This window comes from Euwallacea fornicatus, chromosome 3 (assembly GCF_040115645.1).
Source record: "Euwallacea fornicatus isolate EFF26 chromosome 3, ASM4011564v1, whole genome shotgun sequence".
NCBI classification, from domain to species: Eukaryota; Metazoa; Arthropoda; class Insecta; order Coleoptera; family Curculionidae; genus Euwallacea; species Euwallacea fornicatus.
In genome coordinates this window covers 5928287-5956084 of record NC_089543.1, presented here as the reverse complement: position 1 = coordinate 5956084, position 27798 = coordinate 5928287, and the positions used below count along the sequence as shown (strand labels likewise).

General features: G+C 42.1%; 2 protein-coding genes across 5 annotated transcripts; one reads left to right on the top strand and one right to left on the bottom strand.

Annotated features, from left to right (window-relative positions):
• The first annotated feature begins 1509 nt into the window (after positions 1 to 1509).
• LOC136350786 (uncharacterized) lies at positions 1510 to 9013 on the top strand. 2 transcript variants are annotated; one of them, XM_066302859.1, is made up of 7 exons: positions 1510 to 1695; positions 5991 to 6243; positions 6297 to 6518; positions 6569 to 7899; positions 8022 to 8118; positions 8176 to 8437; positions 8787 to 9013. In XM_066302859.1, the coding sequence occupies exons 2-7, from the start codon at positions 6022 to 6024 to the stop codon at positions 8921 to 8923; spliced, it is 2271 nt and encodes a 756-aa protein (XP_066158956.1). In that variant the 5' UTR covers positions 1510 to 1695; positions 5991 to 6021; the 3' UTR covers positions 8924 to 9013. The 2 variants fall into 2 exon arrangements, with proteins under 2 accessions (XP_066158956.1, XP_066158957.1); XM_066302860.1 differs by lacking the exon at positions 1510 to 1695 and adding an exon at positions 4540 to 5541.
• Positions 9014 to 9392: 379 nt separating this feature from the next.
• Positions 9393 to 26977, bottom strand: stol (stolid). Of its 3 annotated transcripts, XM_066302857.1 has the most exons (24): positions 26763 to 26977; positions 25717 to 25798; positions 24488 to 24598; positions 21176 to 21401; positions 20699 to 21120; positions 20533 to 20643; positions 20281 to 20473; positions 20089 to 20225; positions 19952 to 20032; positions 19817 to 19897; positions 19683 to 19757; positions 19508 to 19627; positions 19383 to 19454; positions 19169 to 19310; positions 18933 to 18978; positions 18625 to 18815; positions 17863 to 17947; positions 17725 to 17757; positions 16228 to 16326; positions 15786 to 16053; positions 15379 to 15736; positions 15045 to 15315; positions 14789 to 14990; positions 9393 to 13335 (listed from the first exon to the last, which is right to left on the bottom strand). In XM_066302857.1, the coding sequence occupies exons 1-24, from the start codon at positions 26840 to 26842 to the stop codon at positions 13234 to 13236; spliced, it is 3588 nt and encodes a 1195-aa protein (XP_066158954.1). In that variant the 5' UTR covers positions 26843 to 26977; the 3' UTR covers positions 9393 to 13233. The 3 variants fall into 3 exon arrangements, with proteins under 3 accessions (XP_066158954.1, XP_066158953.1, XP_066158955.1); XM_066302856.1 differs by having other exon boundaries at positions 15045 to 15736; XM_066302858.1 differs by lacking the exon at positions 17725 to 17757.
• Between the last annotated feature and the right edge of the window lie 821 nt (positions 26978 to 27798).

Here is a 27798-nt window from a genome sequence, read left to right as displayed (position 1 = left end):
CCGAACCCCCTGTGTTTTGAGCCTCTCGACTTTCCCTCACGAATCTCCAAAAGTTCTGCTCTTTGAATGTCCCAATTCTGTCTTAAAACGGGCGTTCTCCGAGCGACATATCTAATAAACAAATAAGAACATTAGTTATTAATTCGCAACCCGGAATTCTTCAACTTTTGTCATAAATATGAATGTTCGGGGAGTGACGTTCTAATCGATACAAAAAGAGCGTAATCAGTTTTTAATTGTCCCTCTCCCATTGAAGAGGGACGCTCAAAATGTCGTTTATCTCTTTCTATCCAGTATTGGACTCCACTCCCACGGCCTTTGCCATTCAGGCAGATTGATGTCATTACATATAATTGGGGTCGGGATTTCGATCTTTATATTATAATCGACAAATTAGGGAGAAAAATTCGCATCGTAATATATTATACCAACCCTAATGGATTTATAATTGAACGTTTGTTTAGTCGTCGCCAGTGTTGAGTAAACTTGCATCTCTATCAACTACTTGGAGGTCCTAGGTCGACTTGCAAAGTCGGGAATCATTGTGGAAGTGATGTGGTGACAATAACTTGGATAATTAACTCGACCCCTTTACATTTAAAAAGACTCTGCAAGGGAACTCGCATTTTTAACGGTTACCCAAATGTTTGCAGTTAAATGTATGTTATGTATATGGGGCAGCTGGGGTATCTACTATTAACTGCGTTAAATTTTCATAGTTATACGTGGCGTATATTTCCCGAAACGGAATAAACAGTGAGGCTGCCTCGCGCTGCGAAATGTTAACGCACATTCTCGATGATTTGGCGAATGCGCAGGTTACTGTTCAGCTCCTCGTAATGGATTTTAACGGACTTTTCGGTAATATCGGTGAAATAAATCAGGATTGGAAAAGCTTTTCGGTAAGATGATTGATAATGAACTCATAATGATCGATAAGTCTCAGGTAGTTTTGCTCCCGATTAGGTAAATGCTATTCGGAAACCGCAGTAATGAAAAAATTCTTTGCATTCGCCTGAACATCAAGAGTATAAATCTCTAAAGTAGAAATAACAGATCCTTAATCGGGTGCTTACAAATTGCCTCGCCCCGATTGAGAAATTTTTCTTGTTGATTTTTCGATTTCAGCACAGGTACATTTTCCAGTGAATTTACGACTCTCGGGAAGATCCAAAGGGCGACATATCAATAGTTGCGCCAAATAAGGTATAGCGTGAAAGCCAGCTCTGCTGCATCTGAAAAACTAGTGAATGAAGATGCATTCTGAGACGACCGAAAAAGTTCGGTCAAATCTGAAAACTCATCAAAGTGATTCGATAACGTAACACTACCAGTCCGAAATCAAGATCAAATGCCGCAACTGTACTTACTAGACCGAATATGACTGTCATGCCCGACTGAAGCGAGTGGTACCGAACCTGTACTTTTCAATGCACCTAGGTAAAACAATTCCCCTCTAGGTAAACGGCTAACTGTTTATGTTCGTACATTTTACCTTTACATTGGCAGTAGGCACTGTAGGCAGTACCCAAGTGAAGTGCCTAGTGAAAGTAGCGTAATCGTTGAAATCCATTTCGTATGGCAATGACAGTGTAGATGAACGAGCATCTTTCTTTTCTTGTGACAAGCTGCAAATTCCCTTAAAGGCTGGTCCAAAATAGAGAACCCGGGAGCGTTGTCGACGAGGAGGAACGTGTAAGTTTGTTGCATACAATTCCTTTGAAACTTGCTGCATAAACAATATTTATTTGCTTTTTGGACAGTAATTGTGTTAAACAAATAGAGAGTCTCGGTTCCACACCAAAAACACCTATTCCGTGGTGTTGTAATCCTTCAATACCTGTCACATGCCCAATCGACGCTTGATGTTGTGTAGAATATTAAGAGCAAACAATTTTCGGGTTCTGATAGGAAGCTAGAAGATGTTTCGACATTAGGATGAAGAACGTCAATATTGGTTCAAATAACGAAGGAACCCATCCTTTCCATTCTGTTGTTGAAACTTCTAAATCTCTAGAACAGTAAACAATGGTTCGAGTTGCGAAAGCGCATTATTGTTCTTGTCAGCATTAATATGCAGATTCGACCATTTTGTGTTTTGGTAATATTTGAAACAGAATTATTTGCAGTATCGGCAGATCTACACTTGGATTATTAAGCAAGATTTGAAGGATTGATGTTACGGACTTCAAATCGTAGTCAATTAATACGAGTTTAGGTCTTTACCTGCTATTACCTGTTCAGGTATGCAGACTTAATGTCTTAGTCACCGCAAGAGCGGCTATTAAAATCTGTTACATAGTTTTCTCATGTGTTGCCTAAAGAAACTATAGAACAAACTGAACATCTGTTCTTATCGGTCATCAGCTCTTTCAGAGGGTTCTCGTGTGAAAAAAGTGAAACCGAAATATTTAGCTGCAGGTGGATTAGCAAGTGCTGTTACCCGCAGCATTAACAATGATCTTAACGGTGTTATTCAGATTTCAGATGACGCTGATGGCCACTTTCATTTTCGTTAACTCTTAAGAGGAACCGCACCTCTCGTGAAAGTTGATTCTTTTAAGGATACACCTCGGAAACTAGTATATTGTCCATCCCGTCTCGAAATGGCGATTTATTGCCTCTTAATGGTTGTTTCATTAACTTTCATAATTAATTGTCCATGAGGTTACTAAAGGTTGTTATTTTAGTTTCAATGCTGCCGCGTGTTCGGTTTTTTTCCAGGGTAGTAATATGCGAAAAATCCATTTCCGTTCCTTCCTCGATTAAAACGTATCGGCCATGCAAACCTCTGGCTTACGCCAAGATTCACGTGAATCGACACGTGCAGTGGCACCATGTACTTAACCTGTTTAATGGATCGGCTCGAATGCTTAATTGATCTTGCCTCATTTGATTTTTCCAAATACCAGCATTTCATTTAAAGCGCACACTTTACCGTATCCACGTGAAGGTTGGACTTGAGCAGGTGTCAAGGCGAGTAAGAAAAAGATAACATAAACCTAATTTGCTCTGTATAAGGCCTCATGCCGCATGCATTCGTTTTGCGTGGCCGCAACGGAGGGGGGACTGGTAGGAAAATGAGGACTAAATCACTCAAGTTTTGAGGAGTTTCGTGGGGCTGCGGGACGGCCCATAGCTCAGCAACGCCGGGGGCAGACCGACGGTCCGAAGTTGATTTGGTTCCTGTGAGGCCTGAAAATCGCCAACAGAGCGTCAGGATTTTTCCCATTCCCCCCCCGGAACTGGAACCGCACTTCTCCGGCCCTTTTGGGCAAATTTGTCCTCTTCGGTGCGCGAAGAAAACCGCACAATTTGAATCTTCCTCTGAAACTCCATCCGCCTTTCCGGTCCGCGAGCTGAAAGTACTGAACTAATTTTTTTTTAATAGTTTTTGATGAGGAAACGACACCAAAGAACTTAATTTTAGTCTTCGGTTTTTGGTCTTTCGGCGCTCCAGTTGGTACTTCGAACCGCCGGACGTCCGGTTTTCAAGGGTGCGCAACTTTTAAGTTGCAAAAATCTCCCGCTCCTCTCCGTGATTCCCCCAGCCATGAGACCGTCTGGGCCCTGCCCGCAGAGCAGAGCTGGCGCCCGGGTGTTCCGCGACGCGCATCCAGATTTCACCATGTCCATTCTGGGAGTTAAACAATTTTGCCGGGGAAATGGAAAAATTGACAATTAAAAACCACGTTCGGAGGGCGTTGGGTCGGCCTTGCGTTGCTCTTGTCGGATTCAATTAAAGTCCTCAAGCTCCCATTACGCAAGGCAACAGCTACTAATTACTCAATTTCTTCAGTCTGCTTTATAATTATCTTACGTAATGGGACATCGGTCGAACAATAATAATTATTTATTAGTCATTCAATTCACTCATTCCTGACTTATGAATTATAAACTGCGGTCATTCGATCGAGGAACGTGAAAGCGGCGGTTCTGATAATGTACCGAGTCATCTAAATCTACAGCTTCAAGTCGAATATTCGGCAAAACGAATCAACGCGGCACGGTGAAAACGGTTATCACAGAATTTGATCAATTTAAACTAAAGAACATCAGAGAGCGGTTTATATTCATATTTTTGTGTTTAACTGTTTAAACATGATTTTTACACTCTGATAGCTCTGAAGCCGGCCAACTTCAATGGCGTTACTGATACTGCAGACCGCTAGTCAAGACGCCTTAATTTCCTTCTTGGAATGTATTCAGCAGGGTTTTCATGTTGATGGTGGATTAAACATTCTCATCAGCTGATTGAGTTTCAGTAGGAGAATCACGTAGCGCAGACCCCCGGATTACAATTTTATGAACGATGTCGAAGCGTTGTTAATTAGCATTCAAATATTCCTTTGTCCAGAGGACTTAGGTCCTGAAAAATCGTGAGGTATCGACCTTCAGTCTTCGTCAACGTCGGTGCATGAGGGCGAATTTGAGGCCGTTTAACGGTGGGGCAAATTTTCAAAAAACGAATTGTTCTCCGTATCAATTCGAATCGTGCAATAAACATTCGTCCGCTTTAAATAAATCAATTTAGAATTCTGCAGATGCACATTTACACTTTACGTGTTTGGCGAGAACAGGAAAATTCTCTCCAAGTATGTCAAAAGAAACCTTTTAGTTGGTATTCGGCCGGTATACTTTCCTGCTAATTAGTCCATTCTTCCGTGCGGAAAAATGTCACTTTCTCAGTCTAAGGTCGTCTCAGAAGTGTTCACTGCTGGATTATTATCTTTTTTCTTCCTTCACACTAATCACCTTCCGGGTAAGGCCATTTCGGTGCCAGACCGCCGGATAAACCACCGCACCAGATCATCAGAAGTTAATAAAATATATTACTCCATAGTTACCGGGTCGTTCAGAGAGTCAAGTTCAGGCACAAAACCGTCTGTTGTTGATCCGGACCCGGACAGGTCAGATTGATCTAGAGATAGAAGATTGGAATGATGCCGAGGAAACTCTATAGGCAGGAAAGTGAGCTTTTCATTGCGAAACCTTGTTCCGAAATCCAAATAAAAGCAAAAATGTGTCGTAAGCTGCAATTACATCGAGCATTAGTCGTGTGCATTTCATTTAAGTGTTATGTGGAATAAAACAATTTTCAGAGCCGCATTTGGAGAACCAGGGACGTAGTCTGTAATGCTTGATCGTGTGTGCAATACAGACAAAAACGCAGCGATTAAAGATTTTTTGAAAATTCGTCGGAATTTTAGAAATCAGGTGCGCCACTGACAGCAACACGCGGAGACCATTATGTTCATATGGGTAGGGGCTTTAAAAGTGTACTGAAGCTGTATATAACGCGAGTATTTTGGAGAAACTTCGGTCATTTGATTTGGTTGCGCTTGTATTGTTGAACCGGGCGTGGAGTGTACGACTAAGAGCGGCGGCTGTGGGTATCTCGGAAACTGAATCCTGGAAGCTCGACGAGAAATTTTTCTTAGGGAACATAACTAAGGAAAGCACTTTGAAAATGCCTCTGTCAGTGCTGCGTTCTCAGTTCTCCTCGTGTGACATCGTAGAATGGCAATTTCCGGGTCTGAGGTAATTTTCGGATACAAATTCTGCCGTTCCAGCTGAACGTAAACATCGTAATATCAAGGAACGAACTAATAATCAATGCGATCTAGATTCATTCCTTAGGCTCCCATAACTTCTAAGCATGAATTTAAATTTACTCCCATTAATATTAATTGATGCAGTCCAATTCTCTTAATGCCATTAAATGGCTATTGAATTGCAAATATTCCAATAGCACCAGGCACTTCTCATTTAAGTGTAAATAACTTTTTAGTAGAAAAGGATCTAAACAAATTAGCTCTAACTGAAAAGGTAGAATATTTTACCCATCGCCAAGTCTCGGAACGGTAAAAATCAGGCGAACGTTCTGCAGTCTGACATATGGGAAAAGGGCCGTTAAGACCTTAAAAAAAAAAGTAAACGGTTGAGCGAGTCCAAAGGGAACACCTCCTGCATGTTTCTGGATTTTACAGATGATGAGTTTTCAAGAGGCAGCCTGCAAACATGGGCAACATTGGAAGTCACAGCACCCAAATCAGCGGTAACCGCTTAGATCGGTTTTGGACGCCTCATCAGCATACCATAAGAACATGCCCTAAAATTAACTCTCAGGTAAAAGTCCTACCTGACCCTGACGGCCGACCAAGACTCCGACCCACAAATAATGGAGAAATCTTGCAATCCGGAGGTACCTTAAGCGGAAGACCCAAGCTGCCGCTAAAAGATGTGGGTAACTGCCCTAAAAATTTGTTTTTATAATAATTTCCCCCATTTTCCAGGTGCCCCCGAGGGCGTACGCATGCGGCCAATCTCTCCTGTTCAGCAAGGTGGACAATAGGAGTCACCACTATAAGTCTAGTCAAGGTAGGCTGAACTCTCAGTTTAAATCCTATAAGTCTGAGCCAGACTTACGCACCCCATCCTCAGTCAACCACCTAGGGAAAGAGAACCGATCTAAAAAAAAGTACAAAGCACCAGCCCCCCCGAATGGGAAACGAGAGGTATATTCGTGTGTCTCGTAGAAGGACAGTTTTGAGACATGACTTTTCAGGCAAGAGTAACTAGTTTACATGATGACGACGTGGAGGATTTCCCTCAGAGACGGACGCGGCTGTTCAAGACGAGAGTTGAAACAAAAAAAGAGTCTAGTCAAATCACTTCAAATAGTGACCAATTCGACAATAAGCCTGATATTATTGAAGAAAAGATATTAGCCAACCAAAACACTGCCATTTACGCCCGGCCTAACAGGCTTTCATTGCCTGCATTCAATTTGATAGAACCCTCAGTAGATTTTAAAGAGGAACTTAAGCAGGCAACGAGCCGTCTTCATGGTCCCGTGAGTCCCGACCATCAAACAAGCTTGACGGAAGATATTAACACATCCAACGAAACGGCCAAGTCTCAGATCCGAGGTGAGCCCTCGGGCAAAGAATCGTCGACCCCGGAAATGTCGCCTGATTTGAGGGCCCCGGAAAATCAGAAACCCCGGGCTTTTTACTTTGGTATGGAAAGGGAAGACTCAGACGTGTCGAGCAGCTGCCATGCTGAAGAAGAGGATGAAAGCTCTACCATTGCTTTACGTCTTCGTCCAGTTCTACCAAGGAAACCGCCTCAAATACCTCATTTCTCGCCTACGGCAGCCTGGCGGCTTCTAGATGCCCGTTCCCAGGATTCTGGTATTTCCGGAGATGCCCGTCCTTCATTTTCCTCCTCTTGGACTCCGCAACAAGACCTAGGGGACGATTCCAGTTTGGAGGAAATTAGGAGGGATTTTCCAAAGTCTGTTACGAGACACGTCCCTCATGTTTTCAGCCTCTCCTTGCCGAGAGAGTTGCAGCCGTCCTCGTTCACTACACTGGGATCGAATAAGTCGGGAGTGAGCAATTTGAGGAAGCTCAAAAGATCTGTCTCCGGGGTGCTCCACACACTGTCGCGAAGAGACCTGGAGCAACAGGAATTTTCCAGGGACCAAGACAATCCCAACTGGTTCTTAAGCAGGTCCGCCCCAAATTCTATTAACGATAACTCCGCGGACTCAGAACTGCACATTTCTCACACAACAAGATTGATGTATCTGCCGGAGAACTCGACAAAGACTGCCATTGCCGAACCTGCAACTTACTCATTATCAAGATCGTGTGAAGATCTGAAAATGCCAGAGTCGCTGCGCGATTCCGCTGCGATTAATCAGCCATGGTCGAGCGTAGAACCCATAAAGAAAACGAAAAAGTTCACCTTTCAAAGCACAGTTCGTCAAATCGAAAGGAGAAAAATGGCTGAGAAGTTGTCCAAAGAGGCGGAGAGGAAGGAGAAGCAGAGACTCAGGGAGTTGGAGGCGATGAGGCAAGTGGAGGAGGAGTTTCAAAAGAAACGAGCTAAGTAAGTAATTTCGAGGAAAGAACAGTAGGAGGCGTAGCACCAAATCGGGTTCTCCACATGTGAGACATCCGTGTCAGAAATGAAAATGAATTATGCAAAAATGTAGGTTTTTAATTTTTCAGGGAAAAGGCAAACATACGCCAGCAATTAAGACTATACGCCCTAGACGAGGCTCAGTGGACTAGCCTACCATTCGAACCAAACAACGAGAAGTACGAGGTAAAACTTCCATCCTCCCCAAACCGTCCACATTTACCTATTCAACGAATATTTCAGGAGAGACAAGAACCTGAGGGGGCACTTTCGTCATCCGCCTCATCCCCTTCACCCAAACAAAAGTATCCTCAATCTCAGAGAAATGGTACTTCCTCGGAGACGAAAAGGATGACGCAAGCCACCCAAGAGTTATCCGAATATAGGCAAGTTCAGAGGGACTATAAGGACTATCGGAGCCCTACGAAGATGGCTACCGAAGCTCGAGTGTTAAAGCAGACCACTGTTCATCCGGAAGTGACTTGTAATATGCCAAATGCTAAAGGTAGAGTTAATGTCCAAAGAAACTTCTTTTATGATCCACCAGTTACATAAAATGCTGTTAAGTAAGAGAAGGAAAATTTCGGAAAAATACCGATTTGTTAATGTGGAGCGGGCAACTTCTTCATTGCAGGGACTATTAAGCGATCATGCGCACATAGACATTCTGGAATGTACGCGAATTTTCTTAATGTACCAAAAAATAAACTGCAGGACAATTGTATTAAGAAGTTTTCAACTGAATTTTTGATTTTTTTTTTTTCAATTATTCTGATATGATTTTCCAGCCCTGTTCAATGTTGATGTTGAATATTTTTAGTGTGCCTCGAACTAACTTCTGTCTTCCATTCCAGAGTCGTACCACGAAACTGGGAACTACAGAAAAGAATTTGCTTTCGGCATAAAAAGCTCGAAGTCGGTGGAGAGTAACCAGTCCGAAGACTCACCTCAAATGTACAGAAGTAAATTTTCCCCAATTACAAGGTTCTAGTTTTTGTAAATTTATTTTCTTGATAACGCCCCTATATATGTTTGTTTTATTATTGAAGAGATATATAATAAATACAATTACATAGTTGAACGATGATCGATTTCCACCGCTTCCAATGCTACATTTTCACAATTTCCCGCAAATAAAAACTGCGTTTTCGGAGCAGAACCTTCAAGTGAGAACCGACCAGCAAACAAACCAAGCGGGAACAATAAATTTGGGAAATCGCTGAATCCTATAAGTTACGGCACGCCAATGATGTGGTGCACGTGGGTGGCGTGCAGGTTCTCCGTACGGTGCGGCCCAGATCGCTTCTACGGGTCCAGGGATCTCGGCGAGCGTCAGTGATGCAGGGTCGCTTAGGAACGGCTGCTGAACTAGCCCGGGCCGTAAAGAGAAGCTTCAGAGCGGTCAGGAAGACAAGGGGGAGAGCGATGAAGGTAGGCAGGAGTAAATGAGACGAAGCAACTAAATGTTATAATAATTATTTAATTCTACTCATTTTCATTTACAGTCTAGAATGGATTTCGATATCTGTCAGACAAATTGATAATTCTCACAAATCAATTGATATTATCAATACAGGTTAAACACATCGCCTCAAATGGAGTATTAATGTTTTACACATTACAATTATTCAAATTTGACTTACAATAGAGCTTATTTATTATCTGTATCAGTGGAAGACTCAATTTTAGTATATAGCATAGATTTTCTTAGTAATATAAATAGACACTATATATTAGGTATTCACCAATAAAGCAATACATTCACTTAAGCGCTTATAGTAAAACTAGATGTATGTATATGAGAGTACTATCCCAACAAGTGGAATAACAATAGCGTGAAAACGTATTGTATTACTGGTGAGTATCAATTAATTTAGACGAAATGAGCTCATTACCTACACTTCGACATCAGCTTTCCAAGACCAAAGCTAAAAACATATTTATACGTAAGTGCCAAACAAATTCAATTAGAAGTACCAACACATTTGCAGCGTCATTACAATTTTACTAATGAAGGTCCTATGGTGAGTCCCATCGAAGATCTTTCAAAATTCGCTAGTTCTTAAACCACAATGATAGGCCTATGTCTACTAATTAACTTCTCAGATAAAAAATCTACAAAACTATCGCTCACGAAGGTTTTTGCCAGCAATCTAAGAAATTTCGTCCACTGTCCCTGCACCGTCATGCGGAACACAAAATGTACGTATTGCGTAGTTCTCTAAACTTATATGAATTTTGGGCATGACAATGGAGCGGCGACCGCTGTCCACATCTTAACTGTGACGCCTGGCCATGGTTAAACCGACAATTAAGTGAGAACGAGTCATTAACGGGTTTAAACTTCATCAAGTATTTAATTTTTTTTAAAAAGCCTCATTAAAGAATTATTAAACTTAACAGAAAAATTATCAAATATTCTAACTGTTTCTACTATTTACAAAATATATTAAGTTTCTACCTACAAACGTTATAGTTATTCACAGTTTATTTTTAACCAGTATTGTCGTTTTCTATTAAACCACCGTTGTTTATAATGCTCAAATAGTATTGCGTGCGTTCACTGATGTTTGACGAAATAATCAATATATTGATATGTTAATATCTCAAGTTTCATCGGGCCCAGATGATAGAAATGTGAATTTTCTTCGATACAGATCTACCGTTAAAAAAACTACCGAGGGCGTTAGGACGCGTCCGTTATGGCATGCTTCGCGGCTAGAACTCACGCTTTGTTTAACAACTTATTCAAGGGCCTCAAGGGTTATTATTACGTATAAAGACATCAAATTAAATCAGTTCTCAGTCACGAATCTTGGTATACGAAATTGTCCAACAGAAATGAATAGACCTTGTACGGAGCACCGCAGACCTTTTATGGGCAAGACGAGATAATACTAAATTACGCTAAGGTAGTATCAATCTATTTAATAAATATTAGGTATATTGCCTGCATTGGTATTGTCGAGTCTTCGAATTAAAGGGTAATAAAGAAATAATGGCCGCCGCTTCTATCGGTAAGCACATACCATTTAGTAATGGAAACCGCTCGAAAATTACATGAATCATAGTTTGTCATTAGGTACCGCCAATGCATTCCTTTTATGTAAAATCGTCCCGCGATCTCTCCAAGTCATCAGTAAAAAGGGACCGGTACACCGGGAGTTATTTATCCGAGTGTTCCGTTAAAAGTCCTGGAGGACGAAAGACCAACAGTTGGTCGGCCCGACCAGAGGATAGATGACCCTGGCCGGGCGCGGACCACCTAGACGCAATGTGAATAACGCACCTCTAGCTTCTGGTGCCGAATATGCAGTACCAAAACCGAGAAATCCTCATATGAGGGAACTTCGACCTCTTATCAAGGAAGACGGACCGCGGAATTTTTGATCTGGAAGTTCAGTTCAGGGTCGAATTGCCTCAAGACAAAACTAAAAACTTGCAAGAGGGTCGGGCACGTACCCAGGAAACACTCAGTTATGTTGGAACGAAAGGAAATCACTGTGCTTTTTTTTCTATTGGAAGGTCTGGAAAATTGACCTCGGCGATCTCGGTCTGACTCTAGCACTCCAGCGGAGTTAGTTCAGGCTATTCCTCCCCCTGCAGGAGCGCCCTCCCTCGAGTCACGGAGGCGGTAAGGCGAAAGGCCAGGAGAAAGCCCATCCGGAAGCGGTAAATATGACGGACGCAACTAGTGACCCAGGGGCAGGGGGCCGAGCGCTCGATCCCTCGACTCGTAGACACCGCGTGCGCCGCCTGACTATCACGGAACTCGGCCGCTCAGCGGACACTGCATTTTCTTATGTCCGTTAGTGGAAAAGCGGACGAACGCGTTTAAAACAACTGTATGGACAATCTAACTTTAACGTCGCTCGTGGATCGGATGTTGGAACGCCAAACGCAGCGAGACCTTAACAGTGAGGTAGGAAAGAGACCTCGTGGACCGCTCAAGAGGCACAATTAACCGCGAAATCCCCGAGCCCTTTGGCGCTGCGGATTTGTGCTCCTGCGACAGCACCGGGTCGTTGCAGACTGCACGGAGAGGCGACCCAAGGTTCTTGGTGGGTAGAAGCTCCACCCCAACACCGATCCGAGCGTCTTTGGAAGATTTACATGAAAACGATTCAGGACGATTCGGACTCCGTCGGAAGCGAATTCCGGCGGCGCGAGAAGACACGCGCCGGACGCCCAGGCCGGAAAGTCCGGAGCGGGAAATCTCGGCCGGTCGAGGCCGAACGGGAGACTGTGCGGGTCGGAAAGGTGCACTTCTCCGTGACGCTGAGGCCACACGGCGCATTTGGACATACGAAATTCGTATTGACATTGGAAAAATCTGCGACGAGGGGGGGGGGGGGGGGGGGAAATCTGCCTAATACCGAGACTTGGAAGGGTCGCTCCTTCGAAGGATTTGCCCGTTTGACGCGGCTTGACCCATGTGACATTTTCGATCGTTCGTGTCGGCCATTGGATTTCGCACTTTTACAGGAGTAAATGCAGGATTTTTACGTGGATAATGAATATCGCTTCCCGTGAACGTAGTCGTACCGTCTAGAAAGCAACGCCTAACTTACTTAGCCGCACATTTAAAACATCACGCACTGATATTTATCCGAATACATATCCTATGGTTTATTTATATTGTTGCATTTTGTAAAAAGGTACATACAAACAATAAGTATAAATATAAAAATTGCTAAAACTCTTTACGTTAGTATTATTGTCGCTCTCATTCATTTCCCTTCAAAAACGCATATTTTATCTTTCAAAAATACTGAACTTCTAATCGATAGACGTCTCATTTTTCTCTAACAATAAATGGTTTCATATTTACACTTTTATTTTAATGAATTTATATTTAAACGTTGTCGTCTCTTAATGTCGGACTGGAGTCTTTACGTGAACTTTTTACTGAGTGGATATGTGAACAAAAGTTATGCACTTTCATTAGCTCGAATGACGCTTACTTTATAATATAAATCACACTTAATTCCTATTATGTATGTATAGAAACCCTGTTGATGTGAATCGCCCAAACGGTAGTTTATACCTAAGTTACTTGTATTACACATACGGTCAAATCCATCTCATCTCCAAATAAACTGGACCGAACGGCATATCCAATCCGACATATCGAAGTTTGCGAATAAATGGCAAAGATGCCAAATTTGGTGTAAAGTGAAAGGAATTTTGTCAGTTTTACAAATTATATGAGCGTCTTAGTTTGACATCCAAATGTTGTCTGTGACTACTACTGTTACAAAAGTCCCCTACTTAATTGTACACGCCTAAAGGTATTGACGATCACGAGTTAAATGCGAGTAAGCAATTCATTGCGCACAAGAACACCGAAATTTTCGCCATCATCAGCGTGGTTCCTTTGCCGCAGATCTTGATTTCGATTTCCTGAAATCAGAACAAATGCGATCAGGGAAATGAGGCGGGGAGGACGAATTTCAGAATCGAGCCGAAGGACGGTGGAATTTCGTGGCGGGGCCGCCGAATCGATACGATCCAGTGTCGATATGGTGAGGGTCCGGCGAAACGTTGACGTTAGTTTCGGCGGGCGATTCCTCGTCACATTTGACGAAAAAAGGCCCAACGAACGTACGTCCCATCTTGCTTCGTTTTCGCGATACGGGGTGTCAATTTTTTTCGGTTTTTAACAAATGTTTCCGGACGCAAGGGCAATATCTCGACTGTTCGGAGGTGGTCCGAGGCGAGAAATTCAAATGCGATGTCGGCCTTGCCCCAATACGTAGGGGGGCCATCGTCACGTGTTCATTAATAAACGAATGTTTTGATGCAATGACGCGCAAAGAACGTTTTAATCGTCGATATCTCGAAAACCCTTGCTCCGAGAGTTTTCGGCCGAGTATACCTTTTCGGTTTAGAATAGACGGAGAAACAAAATGTAATCTACTAGAAGTCAAAATACTGGGCCCTAAAAACGTTAGGGCAAATTAAAACACTACTGCAGGTGGCGCCCCCTACATTTTTGTATATATATATATCGATATCATACTTGGATTTCTCGTCCCGAGAAACCCCCGAATGCTCAGTTTCGTCGAGATATTGCCCTCATGTCCGAAAATATTCACCAAAAAATCGAAAAAAAACTTTGACACCCTGTATCACGAAAACGAAGCAAAATAGAACTTACGTTTATTAGGCCTTTTGTTCATACAACATGACAAAAACTCACCCCTCGAAATTAAAGACGTCATCCTTGTAGACGCCCTGCACATCGACATGTCATCGACTCGATCGGTTCGGAGATGGAATGGCTGACGGAATGGTCACGGCAATGACACCGGTGACGCCCAAGCCGAACCCAAAATAAATTCGGAGCAAAAGGGCCCACCGAATCAACAGTAGTTTACGTTTGAACTTGAGTTTATGTCTGAAGTTGACCTGCTCTGGATCTCTGGAAGTCCTGCTGCCAGTGGATCAGGGTCAAGCTGACCTCAACTGGACTCCGTGGACCTGCCATGTTCGGTTATTGATGTTCCCGATCGATCTAGCGGCTTCTGGCAATATTGTGAATCATGTTTCGTCGTCGTAATAGAAGAGCCGAAGAAACCGAACTTATTTCGAGTTCTTTTAATGAAAGATCCACGTTTGTGGCGCACGCGCGCAAACAGATCACTTTAGGAACAACCAGGTCACTGTTTGAAAGAATGTCAGTACCATTCCAAGCAATTAAACATTATCAGTTATGGAGTCGGTAGAGATGCAAAAAGGGAGGAATTAAAGATCTATCAAAAGCTCCATGTGCAATAAGCGTGTAAGATCTAGATCATCATCAGGTGAGGCCTAAATGGTCAACATCTGAAAGTTTTTAAGATTCGCAACCTACCTCTGGATGATAATTAATACACTTTGGAGGCTTTTTCCGATACAAATTGGCCCTCGGGCGATGGACACAACCACTGGGCTCTTTGGACTCGTACGCTAACTCTTGAGGTATGATGCTTAGTTGCTTGCTTCCACATGGACAAAGAGTATCCACGGCCAGGAGGATCAGATTGCTATGCGGGATCTTTTGCACGCTAAAAGGTCTGGAAGAAAATTTCCAGTTTTAAAAACACGAATTTAGGTCGGAGGATTCGCACCTTTCACAACCGGTAACGTGGCAATTAGTGAGCTTCCCCTTTAAGGGATTACTTTGGCCACTCGTGTTCAACCTTTCGGCCTGCAGAGCGTACAAATCGACCTTGCGATCGCACGGGCGGGTGCCCCATTGGCCCAAATCCACCCCATCGAGGGGATCTGACTCGAAGAGGGGTACAAAGTCCACTGCTGGCGGAGCCTGTATTGGATTTTGCTCGTTTAGTAGTAGATCATCCCCGTTGTCGTAATTTTCGAAATCGTAGTTAGCATCGTCTGAAATGGTTTCGAATCTATTAAATACCAGAAGAGATGAGAATGATAATTTGGGTTGAATACCTTCTTCCTGGGAATATGACAGAGCTGTGCCGTAAGCGGTGTTCAGTTTAGTCAGGAACACGAAGAGAGTGTGAATAATGAATTTAAACACAAGATTTATTGATGAGCGAGCTTCTAGTCCCACTGCGCCGCCACTGAAAGGGTTCCTACTGTTAGAGCAAGACCCTTGATAGTCGTAGACGGCGACTTTCTTATAGATCCTGTCTTGAACCAAGGAATCCATTATGGTTCCATCGATCTGACCGAAAAATCTGCCCGTGTGTTCGTTGTTTTCAGAAATGATAATAAATCCATTATTGTCTAATACGTAGCAATCCAACTTGTCGCTTGCGCAAGTCTTTTTACATGATGAAGTACACTGAAAAAAATTATTTTCTCACAACAGCAAGCGGAGATGAAGTACCTACCTTGGAAGTAATATTGTGGAAATGGGCCGCGATGGAGGAATGCAAGTATTGGACCCCTACAACGGCAGCTGGAGCTCTGTGTCCTTTCGATTCAATAAACACTGCGTGCGTTGCAGTTAAAAGGACGTTATCTACAGGCGAAGATCCTGGAGGTCCATCGGCAAAGGGGACAGAAAACACGAAACTTTCTGGTTCTACGGCATGTTGGTCAACAGCTCGCTGGTACCAAGATTCGTCAATGGCACGAGCGTTGTTCTGGCCAAAGGGGCTAAAATTGGACAGTGAGAATATTTTATGCAAGTCGGACAGAGTGAGCTTTCCAAAGCTCGCGCTATCCAAAATCGGCAGGAACAACCGAGGGGAGGGAAATGGGATTTTTAGCGGGTGTTGGATGCATGTTAGAGCCGTTCAGGCTCGCGAACGTAAAGAAACATAGACTTACGGTTCATCGGGATGAGTATTGGTAAAGTTATTCCACCTTAATAGTCCACTCCTAGTGGCCACGAAGGAAGTGGTACTGCTAAAAATGTCGTATCCTTGGCTGCAAATAATACTGTATTAACATGTGAACCAAACGGGGAAAATATTAATTTCGAAATTATCTCGAAAACGTAGTAAAACACATAAAGTGCAAAAATATCTTAATTCACAATAACAAAATTATTACGAACGTCTTCATCAAATACACCCAGACACTAGTAGGGGTTGGGGGGTGGGGGGAAGGGTTGGGGGGGGGGGGGGGGGCACATATTTTTTTTTATATACTGGAACTTATGAAATTCTAATAAGGACTGGCGAGGAAATTCAATTTTTCAAACAAAACTCGCGCAAATTTCTTGGTTGCTACTAAACACAACTTACCACATCCTGAATGCTAATTAGATTAGATGTTGGACACACATTGGAATATACTATGTGGCAAAAATTTAGTATTCTTGCACGCACAAGGGTCCTTTAATTCAGTCAAAAAATGTCATTGCAAACTATCAAAATATTGTGAAAGCCTTCATGGCCGGTAAGAATACAATTGGAAATATCTTCCAGACATCTTCGTCCACGACTGCGGTAGACATTATCAGAGCGGTGCGCCCTGGACGTGAACTCGGGCTGAAGTTTAAGTTTCAGATATATCATTGTTCAGCTGGCAGACCCATCACTTTGACCGTAGCTGGATTTTAAGCTGAAGCTATAAAACCAAAGAGGTTGGAGGTGGAGGTCGGAGATTAAGCGCGCAGAGAGCTTGAGAAGCTTGCACTACCGGTCCGAATTAAGTCATGTTCTCATTGTGCGTTCCGTTATATATTTTTTTTTTGCGGGACTGGCCCATACTCCGTCTTTTTTCATGGTTGTCCTCTCGGTGAAAGTGCTAGCTATTGGCCCTATCTCGGTCTACAAGCATGTCCTTTTCATGTGCGTCACGCTCCGTGTTCACCGATGCACCCTCGTAAAGCGCAGGGGATGAAATGGTAAAAATTTGGTTACACCGAACTGTCCATTTACAGAAAATATAAAAAAGAAACGAAATATCGCTTGGAATTTTAGAGCTTTTAGAGCTTTTAAAGCGCTTCTAAAGCGAGCGTGGCGCGCCTTCGATAGGTAAATATTTCCATTTGCATTCGCCTTTTGTTCAACGTTTCTTATTGTTACACAATATGTTAATGGTAATTTAGGTAAGCACGATTCAACTCAAGCTTTTTGGGATATCATAATACTCAGGTGTACAGTTAGTTCCCCAAAACTACCGTTCTTAACATATAATCAGAAATATACGGAATAAACATTTACTGACGACAAAATGCCAAATTACCACTTTTCAAAATCGTTACCAAACTCGTAATTATTCGTGATTATCTCGCAAAGAGCCACTACCATGATCTGGTAACGACTTTGAGAAAGAACAATATATGGAAAATCGTTCGTGTTCAATTAAATTCTTTACCTTTGCAATTGTACCAAAAGTGTGCCTATAGGGCTAATGTGCAGAAAATTAATTAAAATTAAATGTGCAGATTAGTTGAATAACATCTTAAAAAATCTCAGAGCATGCTCCTTAGTGCAAGCTGCAATCAATACTTACTGGTCATCCATTCGAGGTCTGTGCTTTTCCAAGCTTTCCGTTACCATAGCGTCCATCACCAATGATTGCACTAAAGTTTTATCACCTGCGCCGAAGTCAAATTTTCCACCGTTACTCGAGGGGTTCTGGAGGGTGTTAGAATAAAAACGGAACATTTGAATTGTGCTTCGTTTTGACCGCCACCCACAACTCGTAAGGTGCGTCCAAACCTCGGCAGGAATAGGACTTTTACTTCGTCAACTTCAGAATCATCGATAAATTTGGAAGTACCGGTTCCGTCACTGCTGTGAGAGACTCGAACCGACCTCGTAGCGATCGTTCGAAAGAGAATGTCAACTCTTCATCGTATTTTCGCGAAAGATTCACACCTCCATCCTCGCGAAATCCAACTGGACTCGGCAACTTTTGCTCACACGCACGACACCATTTATCGGATCACCGAACAGCAATGGCCGGGTCACCTCCCGCGATGGTGGCGAGAATTGGCCTCTGCGATCGCGCGACCTGACACCTATTGACTTTTTTTTTTTTGGTGTTTTTCGAAATGTCGCGTCTAAGCTAACAAACCTGAGGCCCGCCGGGCATTGAGGGCCGAAATCCAACGCTGCATCAAACAGATACCGCCACGTTTTCACCGAACAGTGGTTCGAAATTTCGTTAAAAAGACTGGCCGTTTGACACTTAGTTCAGAAAATAATGTTTTATTGACAATTCAAATATTCCGTTCTTACTGAAGCACCCTTTAGTTGTAACGGTACTTACAGTAATATGCGTCTTTATCTTGTTTCATTGAGAAGTGATGGTGCTCTCGTTGTAAAGGCGCAGAACGCGGTCTTAAAGACATCCACTTCCAGCCGGGTCTTCGGCTTCTAGAGAGGAAATGTAATACTCTTTCTTCGGCTGTTTTAAACCATTGTTCTCCCGATGTTCCACTGGTGTATTCGCAATATACCCTGTTAAACGTACATACCTGAGAAGTCTAGTAAGTTAGACAATTTAGGGTTCTGAAGCCTCAGAAGCCTAATTTGTAAATTACTTGATAAAACATGAAACTTTATGGGTTAGCTTACCAGTCAGGATGAACCCTCCAGTTGGTTCCCTTAAAATAGTCTGTCACTGGAATAAGTTTGTGATATGAGAATTAGGAATTCTTATTTGGTTTATTTTGCTACAAAGCTGATTATGGTCGACAAAAATTCGCTTGGTCGAGCTTTCAGCCAACTGAGCTTTCTCCTCGCCTCTTTGTTATGATTGAGGCGAACAAGCGAATTAGACGACCACACTTCATGGAAAAATCTCTATTTACCGTTCTTCTGGCTGTGCTTGATTTCCTGTTCGGCAGCCAACTCGTACATTCCATATCCTTCTGGGATGGCCAGACCTAATGAAAACGGTGTCCCTTCTATGCTATTATAGAAGTACTTATATCGTCTTGTTGTAACGCGTTTCTGGGATAAAATTACAAAAAAGGAAACATCAGCAAGTGTTCCAGCTTGGGTCGACAACAGCTTCAAGCTTACCATGTCGTCATAGTGGATCTTCAACGTTAGTTCAGTCTCCCCTTCCTTCTGATTGATCATATCTTGTCTCAGCTGTAAAAACATGTTGATATCGTAATGAGCCTGGAAAATAAGGATTCACTCACATCAAGCAGTGCGCTGTGATTCTCCCGAGGACCGTTCTCATTTTCAATAAGCTCCACCTCAGACAAGTCTACAGATAAATACTGCGGCTCTAGAGATTGCTCGTATTTCTCACTTGTCCTCTGAAATTTGAGTCCCGTTTAATTAAGGACAGCTTAAGTTGTGCAAAAATTTTACCGGTGGCTTCAGGTTAGGGTGATACAAAATGTGCCCGTTATTGTTGACTATGAAGGAGTAACCATTTACTCCCAGCTGAAAGAGATATTTGTATTAAAAAATCATTTTAAAGTCCCTTTAAAGAGCTGGGCTACCTTGTAAGGGGGCACAAGTTTCTTAATTTCGTCGATAGAAACATCAGTACCAACAATCCCTAGGAGATTTGCTACTCGTACCTAAAACACACGGAAGTCGTAGCAGGACTCCGATGGTCTCGCTTGACAACTTACTGAATGATTCCTTCGATCGAAGACCGGGGTGGACACGGTCGTCATTAACTGCCCAACTTTATCGTCAGAAAAACTATCCGCCTAAAATGATTTAGTGCCAATTACAGGCATTAATTCCACCAACTTCCATGACATACCCTGCCACCCACATAAGCCGGTGTCCAGTGAATTGGATGATCGTTCTGGTACATCACCATCGGCCTGGCCAGCACTTCGATGTAGTGTAGCACTCTGCTCCTTATAGACTCATAGTTCTCAATCCTGCTGTAGAAACCTGAAACATACCTCATCGCTCAGAAACTTCTCAACGATAATTCCGGAGGTCTTGCCTCTGTTGTTGCACGCCATGCGATGTAATTGACTTGCAGCCCCAGAATCCGACCCCATCAAGTAAGTAAACACCCGGACGGGTTTGTGAGGAAAGTTGTATTTATTAAACACAGAATCGTAGTCCAGGGGAGGTCCGTCAGTGACCAACATTATGGCTTGGTTGCATTGACAACCTTGCCCTGAACGATTGTACTGCAGAGAGAGCGATTTAGATGTGATTTGTCTGAACGATGAAAAGCTGCAGAGTTCACCTTTTGTAGAAGGTCAAACCCTGCCGATAACGCCGAGGAAAGATTAGCTATGTTTTCCTGTTTAATTGTCCCTAAAGAGTCCTTCAACCACCTTATATTCTCTTGGGTAGCCTGAAAGGGATAGAGTTAGAATTTGGAAGAAAAGGGGGGTGTCGCCTCCCCGTACCTGCACTAACTGATCCTTGAAGCATGGCAAAGTAACGAGCGTGGTATCAGAAAACTTCAGAATATTCACAAAATCGTTATCAGTCAGTGTGTCTAAAATGGCATCGACAGTTGCTCTGGCTAGATTAGCTCTATGTCCAGCCATCGATCCAGAGGCGTCCAGGAGAATTGTCAAATCTTTCGGGGAAGTGGCCGCCCCAATGTACCAGGAAGAAGACCGAAAATCGTAAGGTCGCCTCACTGCTTGCGAGTCCTGTAAAGTGGACAGATCTTCCGGAGGCCAGGCGATCCCGGGGTACCTCCTCAGAAAACCGGTAGAGCTTCCGAAAAATTGCCAAGCTAATGATGGGTCGCCTTCGTAATTGCTTACAAATAATGGGTCTAAGTGGGCTGACCACTGAATTGCTCCTCCGACTTCTACATCTGAAATGTTTATTTTTTAACAACACTAATGTCCATAGTGGCTGCGACGTCTTGCCTGTGTCGTATACTCTCGAAGGAGTGAGGACGGTACTAAAGCTAACGTTAACAGGGAGATGGTCGAAATGTGGGTTCGGAGTGAGTACCAACTCTCGAGTGCCATATGCAGGCCTACCATCCGGGGCAAACGCGTTTAGACGTTCGGCGTTGTAGTACCGAGGAGGTAAAACGGCATTATCCGCCCTCCAAGCCAAGGCGGCTTGTTCAGCGGAATCCATTATTCGCTGAAACACGAAAATCATCACAAATCTCAAGTGAATACGTCTGGGATTAGAGATTGTGTGCGTTGGAACCAAGTCGATGTACAGTAGTGGTCATAAGTATCATTCGAAATTTGAAATATATACAGCGAGGACGCGTGGATTGATACAAATTAGTTTAAAATTCACATATTCGGTTTTTCGAATGACGCTCGGACACGTCGACTGTCATTTTTGGCTGCCGTTTTCTTGATCGTAAAATCGTGCATACAGGGTGGCCCAAAAACAATTTATCACCATCAACCAAATTTTTTCGAACGTGACCACCTATTTTTTGTTTCATTTTTGAATCCTGCATCGAATTCTAAGCGTGTTTCATGTAGCATGTCCCATTCCTAAATTGAACAGTTATCGAGAAATTTACGATCGTAAATATCAATGACAGGACCGTACCGGGGGTACAGCTACGAAAGAATTGATTTAAAAAATTGAATAAAAAGTTAAATTAAATGTTCAAATTGTTGACAGTTCACTTCTTCGCTATAGGCAAGTGGGGCTTGAAATTCTCATAACACTTCAGTCAGCTTTTGTGGCGGGATTTGCTGCATTTCGGCCCCAATTCCATCCTTCAACGTTTTGCGGTTTATTGAAGTAGACTTTTGATTTCAGATAACCTCATAGATAAAAATCTAATGGGTTTAGGTCTAGGGACCTATCTGGCCATTCGATAAAACCTTCCCTCCGATCCGTTTATTTAGGAAGGTACTATTAGGGTAATCTCGTACTGTTCGCGAATAGTGTTGGGGGGCGCTCCGTCTTGTTGGAACCATGTCGAATCTGCTGGTATATTTGCGGTCTGACCAATTGGGGAGAGTGCAGTCAACCTGAGTATTATGTAATTTCGTATCAGGGCTAAATAATTTTCTGAATTAAGCGTTCCCTCGATAAAAACGGAACCCACAATCGAGGTACCCACAATTACGGCCCGCACGTCTGAGGGAATTGAAATCTATGGCTTTCCGTACTCCAATATGGGTTTTTTGGGGTTCACTATCGCAAATTCTGCCTGTTTACCACATCATCCAAGCAAAATGGTGCCTCGTCGGAAAAAACTGTTTTACTCAAAAAGGGCCGGGACGGCATTGACTCAATTCATCGCTATTTCGCAAAATTGTGATCTGCGATCGAGATCATCTGCAATAAGCTCCTGGACTAAATGTATTTTGTGTGGGTACCATTGATTCTCCTGTAAATATTTTAGGACAGAAGATTCACATGCTGACTGGTCTGCAGCTACTTGTCGAGTTGATTTGTAAGAATCTTCTTGTAAATCGAATAAAACATCCAATTGTGTGTTTTCCGGAACTGTACCGTGGTCGGTTTCGTAATTGTCTCTCGCGTGGCCAAAAGTCTTTAAACTTTTCTTCTATCTTACTGAATATCAAACATGTAATCGGCCTCATCGGGTATTTATTGTTGAACAATTCGCAAACTTCGGATTGTATTTGGGCCCTGTCGCCGTATCTTGCCATAATCAAAATTTCTATTCGTTGCTTCTCCGTTAAAGGCGCCATTCTTTCAGACTCTACAACTGCACTTGACATATACTTATTTGAAATAAAATTCTCACACCGTTTCCATGTGACTGAACGTGACAAGTCAACAATAATAGATTGAATAAATAAACAATTTAATGTTTTTCTCGATTCACAAAAAAAACCCTCATAAATCAAGTTGATAATAGTTAATGGTCAACGATTTGAACATTTAATTTAATTCGTTAATCTACGTTTTTAAATACATTTGTCGTAGTTGTACACCTGATACGGTTTAGCCGTTGATATGGACAATCGCGACGTCCTCGATAATTTTGGAATTGGACTTTGAATTTAGGAACAGGACACGTTACGTGAAACACACGTAGAGTTCGATGCGGAACTCAAAAATTAAACAATAAAATACGCGGTTCCATTTGGAAAAATGAACTTAATGGTGATTACTTATTTTTTGACCACCCTGTACACGGGATTTTACCATAAACAAAAACCGTAGCCAAAAATAAAAATCGGCGTGTCCGAGCGTTATTAAAAAAAAAACGAGTCCCCGAATTTTAAATGAATTTATTCCAACCCTCGCTTCTTCACGGTACAGGGTGTTCCCTAAATGCGAGGCAAAAATTTAGGGTGCTAGTTTGAGTAACATTAAGAATTTTTTATCCTTTGACGGTTTTAGAATAAATGCTTTGTTCCCTAGACGCAAAGCCATAAATGTTTATCGACTAAATTTTTTATTTTTTATTAAAATAGTTAAAATAGGCGTGGCGAGATAGCATGCATTTTAAAAGCAATTCTCGTAAATACGTTGAACGCCATTTGTGTCCCGAAAATAAAATGGCCGCCTCACATCCCCGATCTTAGTCCGATTGAACATCTTTGAGAACACCTCGGAAGGCAAATTCGTAAAGGAAAAATACATAATCCCAAACACTCGTTCGAAGTTTTAGAGAGAGAATTGAAATTAACTTCTGTAGAAAACTTGTTTATTCTATGAACCAAAGATGCCGTGCAGTTGTTAAGGGAGAAGGATGTGCCACCAAATATTAAGTAAAACTTGAACTAAATGTTATGTTTCACTCGTTCTTTAAACAGAATTTATAGGTTTTCGCAATTTTGTCCGCACTGAAATTTCTTTTTTTCCATCGCTATGCCCGAATCATTTGGATCTAACTTTAATGAATATTTTAAGGGTATACACCCTTAAGTAGCGGCGGTATTCAAATAACCCTAAAAGTGTAACGTAGGAGGAAGATTTACAGGGATATTTCCATACTTACGGCCACAACTGCATATTTTAAAAAAGAAAATTCCCCTTAAAACCCGAAAAACCCAAAGCAGGAAATTAGACAACTGAAAAAAGACAATTAATGAACGCCCGACCATCAGGAGAGTTGTGTCGCTTGTTACGCGCATGACGCAAATTTCTCCATCGGGGATGATAGGCTTCATTAAAGGCTTGTCCATTCATAAGCCGCTTTACATGAAAACGTGCCTCTGTCCGATATCGTGATTTTTTTCTAACGAATCCCAAGCGCCAGATTTCGAAATACTCACCAAAACAGCACTTTTCTTGAAGTCCATCATGTTTTTGACTTCCAGTGCCATTTCTCGGATTAAAATTAAGCCATCCTTTCTATTCACGGCCGTGTCTACGTCGCGATATTTCTAAAATTTCAGTTAAAAAAATACTCATATGTATATTTAATTGACATTTCAATCGCGTGGTGATTCAACTGAACTTAGATGAGCTTCAGCAGGCAATTCGTCGCATTGTTTTAAGATGCAAATTTTCACACATCTCGGGATTCCCTCATTTTCTCTCAATTTTCTGTATTTCTGCCTTGATGATGGATCTGATTGGCAGACGGTGTGATGGAAATAAAATTGAAAAATACTAATTTCGGTTTAGCCTCCCCAAATTCGAGGAGACATTGAAGGTGATTTATTACCGCCTTTGCTTTTTATTACTAACAATTAGACGAAAATGTCTCATTTTGCAGTACACACGTCTCCGTTTGAGCTTGCTTAGCGCCAACCCGATAGGTGAGGGAATTTGCGCGCTCAATCCGCCTAATCAGATTTGTAAGTTGATTAAAAATTTCTTTTAAAATTGCCTTTTGTTCGCTATAAATATTCATAAATTAATGTTTCCCGTCAACTCGATGTAATCTAAGTACTTTGCAAGGACGATATTTCACTGAGTTTAGTATCCCTCTTAAAGCTCCTTCGACTAATGGGATAGGTAGTGTTTCCACTTATCCAATAAACTTTATTACTTTAACGTAATTTTAAGCTTATGTGTTTTAGGAATATCGCTGTGCTTGCCGGTACATTCAGGATTTCGTCTCGATACATTCACCCTCTTGGGAGAACTTAAAGACCGAGGAGAAAGGAGTGACCTAAGCAGTCAGCTATAGAGCGGAGATAGGAATGGAGACAGTGGGAGAGCTTCGCCATACGAAACCAATAGTTCTCCGCAATAAAGCTTTTTGAAATCCTTTCGTGCCTTTCTGTATCAAAAGTTACCAATTTTCCCTCAATTTTTATGGAAGCCACATCCTTTATTTCACACCTCTATTCTTATAATATTCTGTATGCTTTCCCAAGGCGATGTAGGAAAATTTGCATCGTATTTCACCTAACGGCACTAATTGATTTCTTGAGTTAAAATGAAAAAGCAAACAATAGCGACCCTCGCTATACAAGAAGAAATTGAGAAAATTCCACTGATTGTAAACACGTTTAATTCGGAGACCTTAAAACGTAATAATGTTGTTACTTACTCTATGGAGTTCGTTCATCTTCGTTTTCATTTTCCCGTATTCCCATAAACCTACTCCAAACTGCAAGGCCCAATTTCGAACTCTAAAAGTAGTCAGTACTGGTTACCATCAGGTACATCCTCTCTTTTCAAACGTTATTTAAGTATTCCCTCACGGGCGCGTTTAAATTTCAATGAACACCGGGGGAGTTTTACCGTCTCGGCGAAGTTAAGTCTTTAATCACCGATTAAAGTTCGGTCAAGGAAGGGAGCGATCATTTTTATAATTACAACACAGAAAAACTTGACTAATACCTATTTAATTTTCTAGCAGTCGTAGGGAGCTTATTTAAAAGCAATCTAGGTTTTTATCGTCTATAAATAATGGATGCGATCCTTTTTTTCATCCAGGTGGGTGTGTAGCGTTTAATACTCCGAAAGAGTCTTAAATGTGCCACTTTTCCTTTTAGATTTAATCATTTGTTTCTTTAATTATTATGTAACATTTCGATCAAATTTCACCTTAACAACTATTTCTGTTCCTCCCCTCTTATGTACGCAAACTAACCTGAACTAAAAATCCCGTAAAGTAAAATTAGTAGGTATCTTGTTCAAACTTCAAAGCACGAACGTATAAGGTCGAGTTATTACCCAAATTTGGAATGTAATTTACTTGATTACACCCTTCATGCCCGCTTGTTTGATTTTCGAAAGTGATGTGAGTCATAATCTCTTAAGTTATGAAAACACATTACCTTTTCAGATTGAATCCCCTATTATTTAATTTATTATGTAATATTCTTGTCGCACTTGGTCATTGCAACTTTCTTATTCCTCAATGTCCCAACTGTCCCGTTGAAGTGGTGAAATAAAACGTTCGAATAAACGTGCATAAGAGGAAAGCTAAAGACGGTATTGCAAATTAACCGAAAATAATCTCCATTTTGAGGTATTTAATCAGTCCTGCATGAGTTTCGCATGCAGAGATCGAGGTGAAAACGTCCGGTGTTACATAACTGCCCTAAGGTATAAGCGCGGCAAGGAAAAATTGGCACTCGTCAAACTTACTCGTTGTGCGGAATTTCCTCGTCCTGTTCAAGGGCCGCTGGCCCAACTAGGGCGAGCAAAATAATTACCAGTAGAACCATATTACACCTGTCACATTGACGCGGTCGGTTAGTAAGACACGAAATGCACACAATTTTCACTATCCACACTCATTTTTAGGGAATTTGCGGGTAACTTTTACATAGTAAAATTTAAGTGGTGGATAGTAAGAGGAAGGGGCTATTTTTGCTTTGCCTGGCGCGTAGTACACACCCGACGCGCCGACGCAGAAAGCGCACCCTCAACATTTGAAGTCGATATTACCGCGGCCGCGCTCGGGTCACATGCCCCTGTTTCATCCCTTTACCTACATACACCTTGCACTTGCACTCCTCGACAGCCCTTTATATTTCATCCCTTGCACTCGAGGTGGGGTCGTGTCCCGTCGATCCGCCACTAGAATCATTAACACTGGCCAAATATTTTTAGAGTCGAAACAAGTTCAATGAGATTCTAAAAACCATTTTTTTCCTACGCTGCCCATGTTGCAACATTTTTCCCTCGACCGAAGAATGTGCTAGGTTTCATTCAACGCCCTGTATTGCCACACGCATGTACCACAAAACGGCCTGTCAGACGGAAAGAGAAAACTGTTCAATTAAAAGTTTCAATGAGCACCTAAATCAATATAGTGGTTCGCGGATTATTTTATTTTTGTCTAAAATTTCACCATTTCCACTTCATTTGCGGAGTATACATTGATATCATTCCCTACCTTTTCAGGAATCCCTGCGTATTCTCCAACTTATTAACATTCAAACTTTGAAGCGCATGCTCAGAGACGGAGCTCGTCCTAAATATCGCACATCGGGGGAACCAACTAAATCACGTGTTCATACCGCTAAGTGCCGGGAACCACTACGGAGGCTAAGTACATTAAGTACCGGTAATACCAATATGTTAAGAGATATTGTCCGTTCAAATAGGTTAAAAAATGAGGTCAAAGTATCCCATTCGAGCATGTGAGAGTTAATTTAAAGCGACGAATGATTGATTA

Coding starts and splice junctions, on each gene's coding strand:
- LOC136350786 (XM_066302859.1), top strand. CDS start 6,022: ATGGGCAACATTGGAAGTCACAGCACCCAAATCAGCGGTAACCGCTTA. Junction 6,519..6,568: donor CCCCGAATGGGAAACGAGAG/GTATATTCGTGT, acceptor ATGACTTTTCAG/GCAAGAGTAACTAGTTTACA. Junction 8,119..8,175: donor CAAACAACGAGAAGTACGAG/GTAAAACTTCCA, acceptor CGAATATTTCAG/GAGAGACAAGAACCTGAGGG.
- stol (XM_066302856.1), bottom strand. CDS start 26,842: ATGGTTCTACTGGTAATTATTTTGCTCGCCCTAGTTGGGCCAGCGGCC. Junction 25,799..26,762: donor GAGGAAATTCCGCACAACGA/GTAAGTTTGACG, acceptor GACTACTTTTAG/AGTTCGAAATTGGGCCTTGC. Junction 20,474..20,532: donor GGTTTGACCTTCTACAAAAG/GTGAACTCTGCA, acceptor CTCTCTCTGCAG/TACAATCGTTCAGGGCAAGG.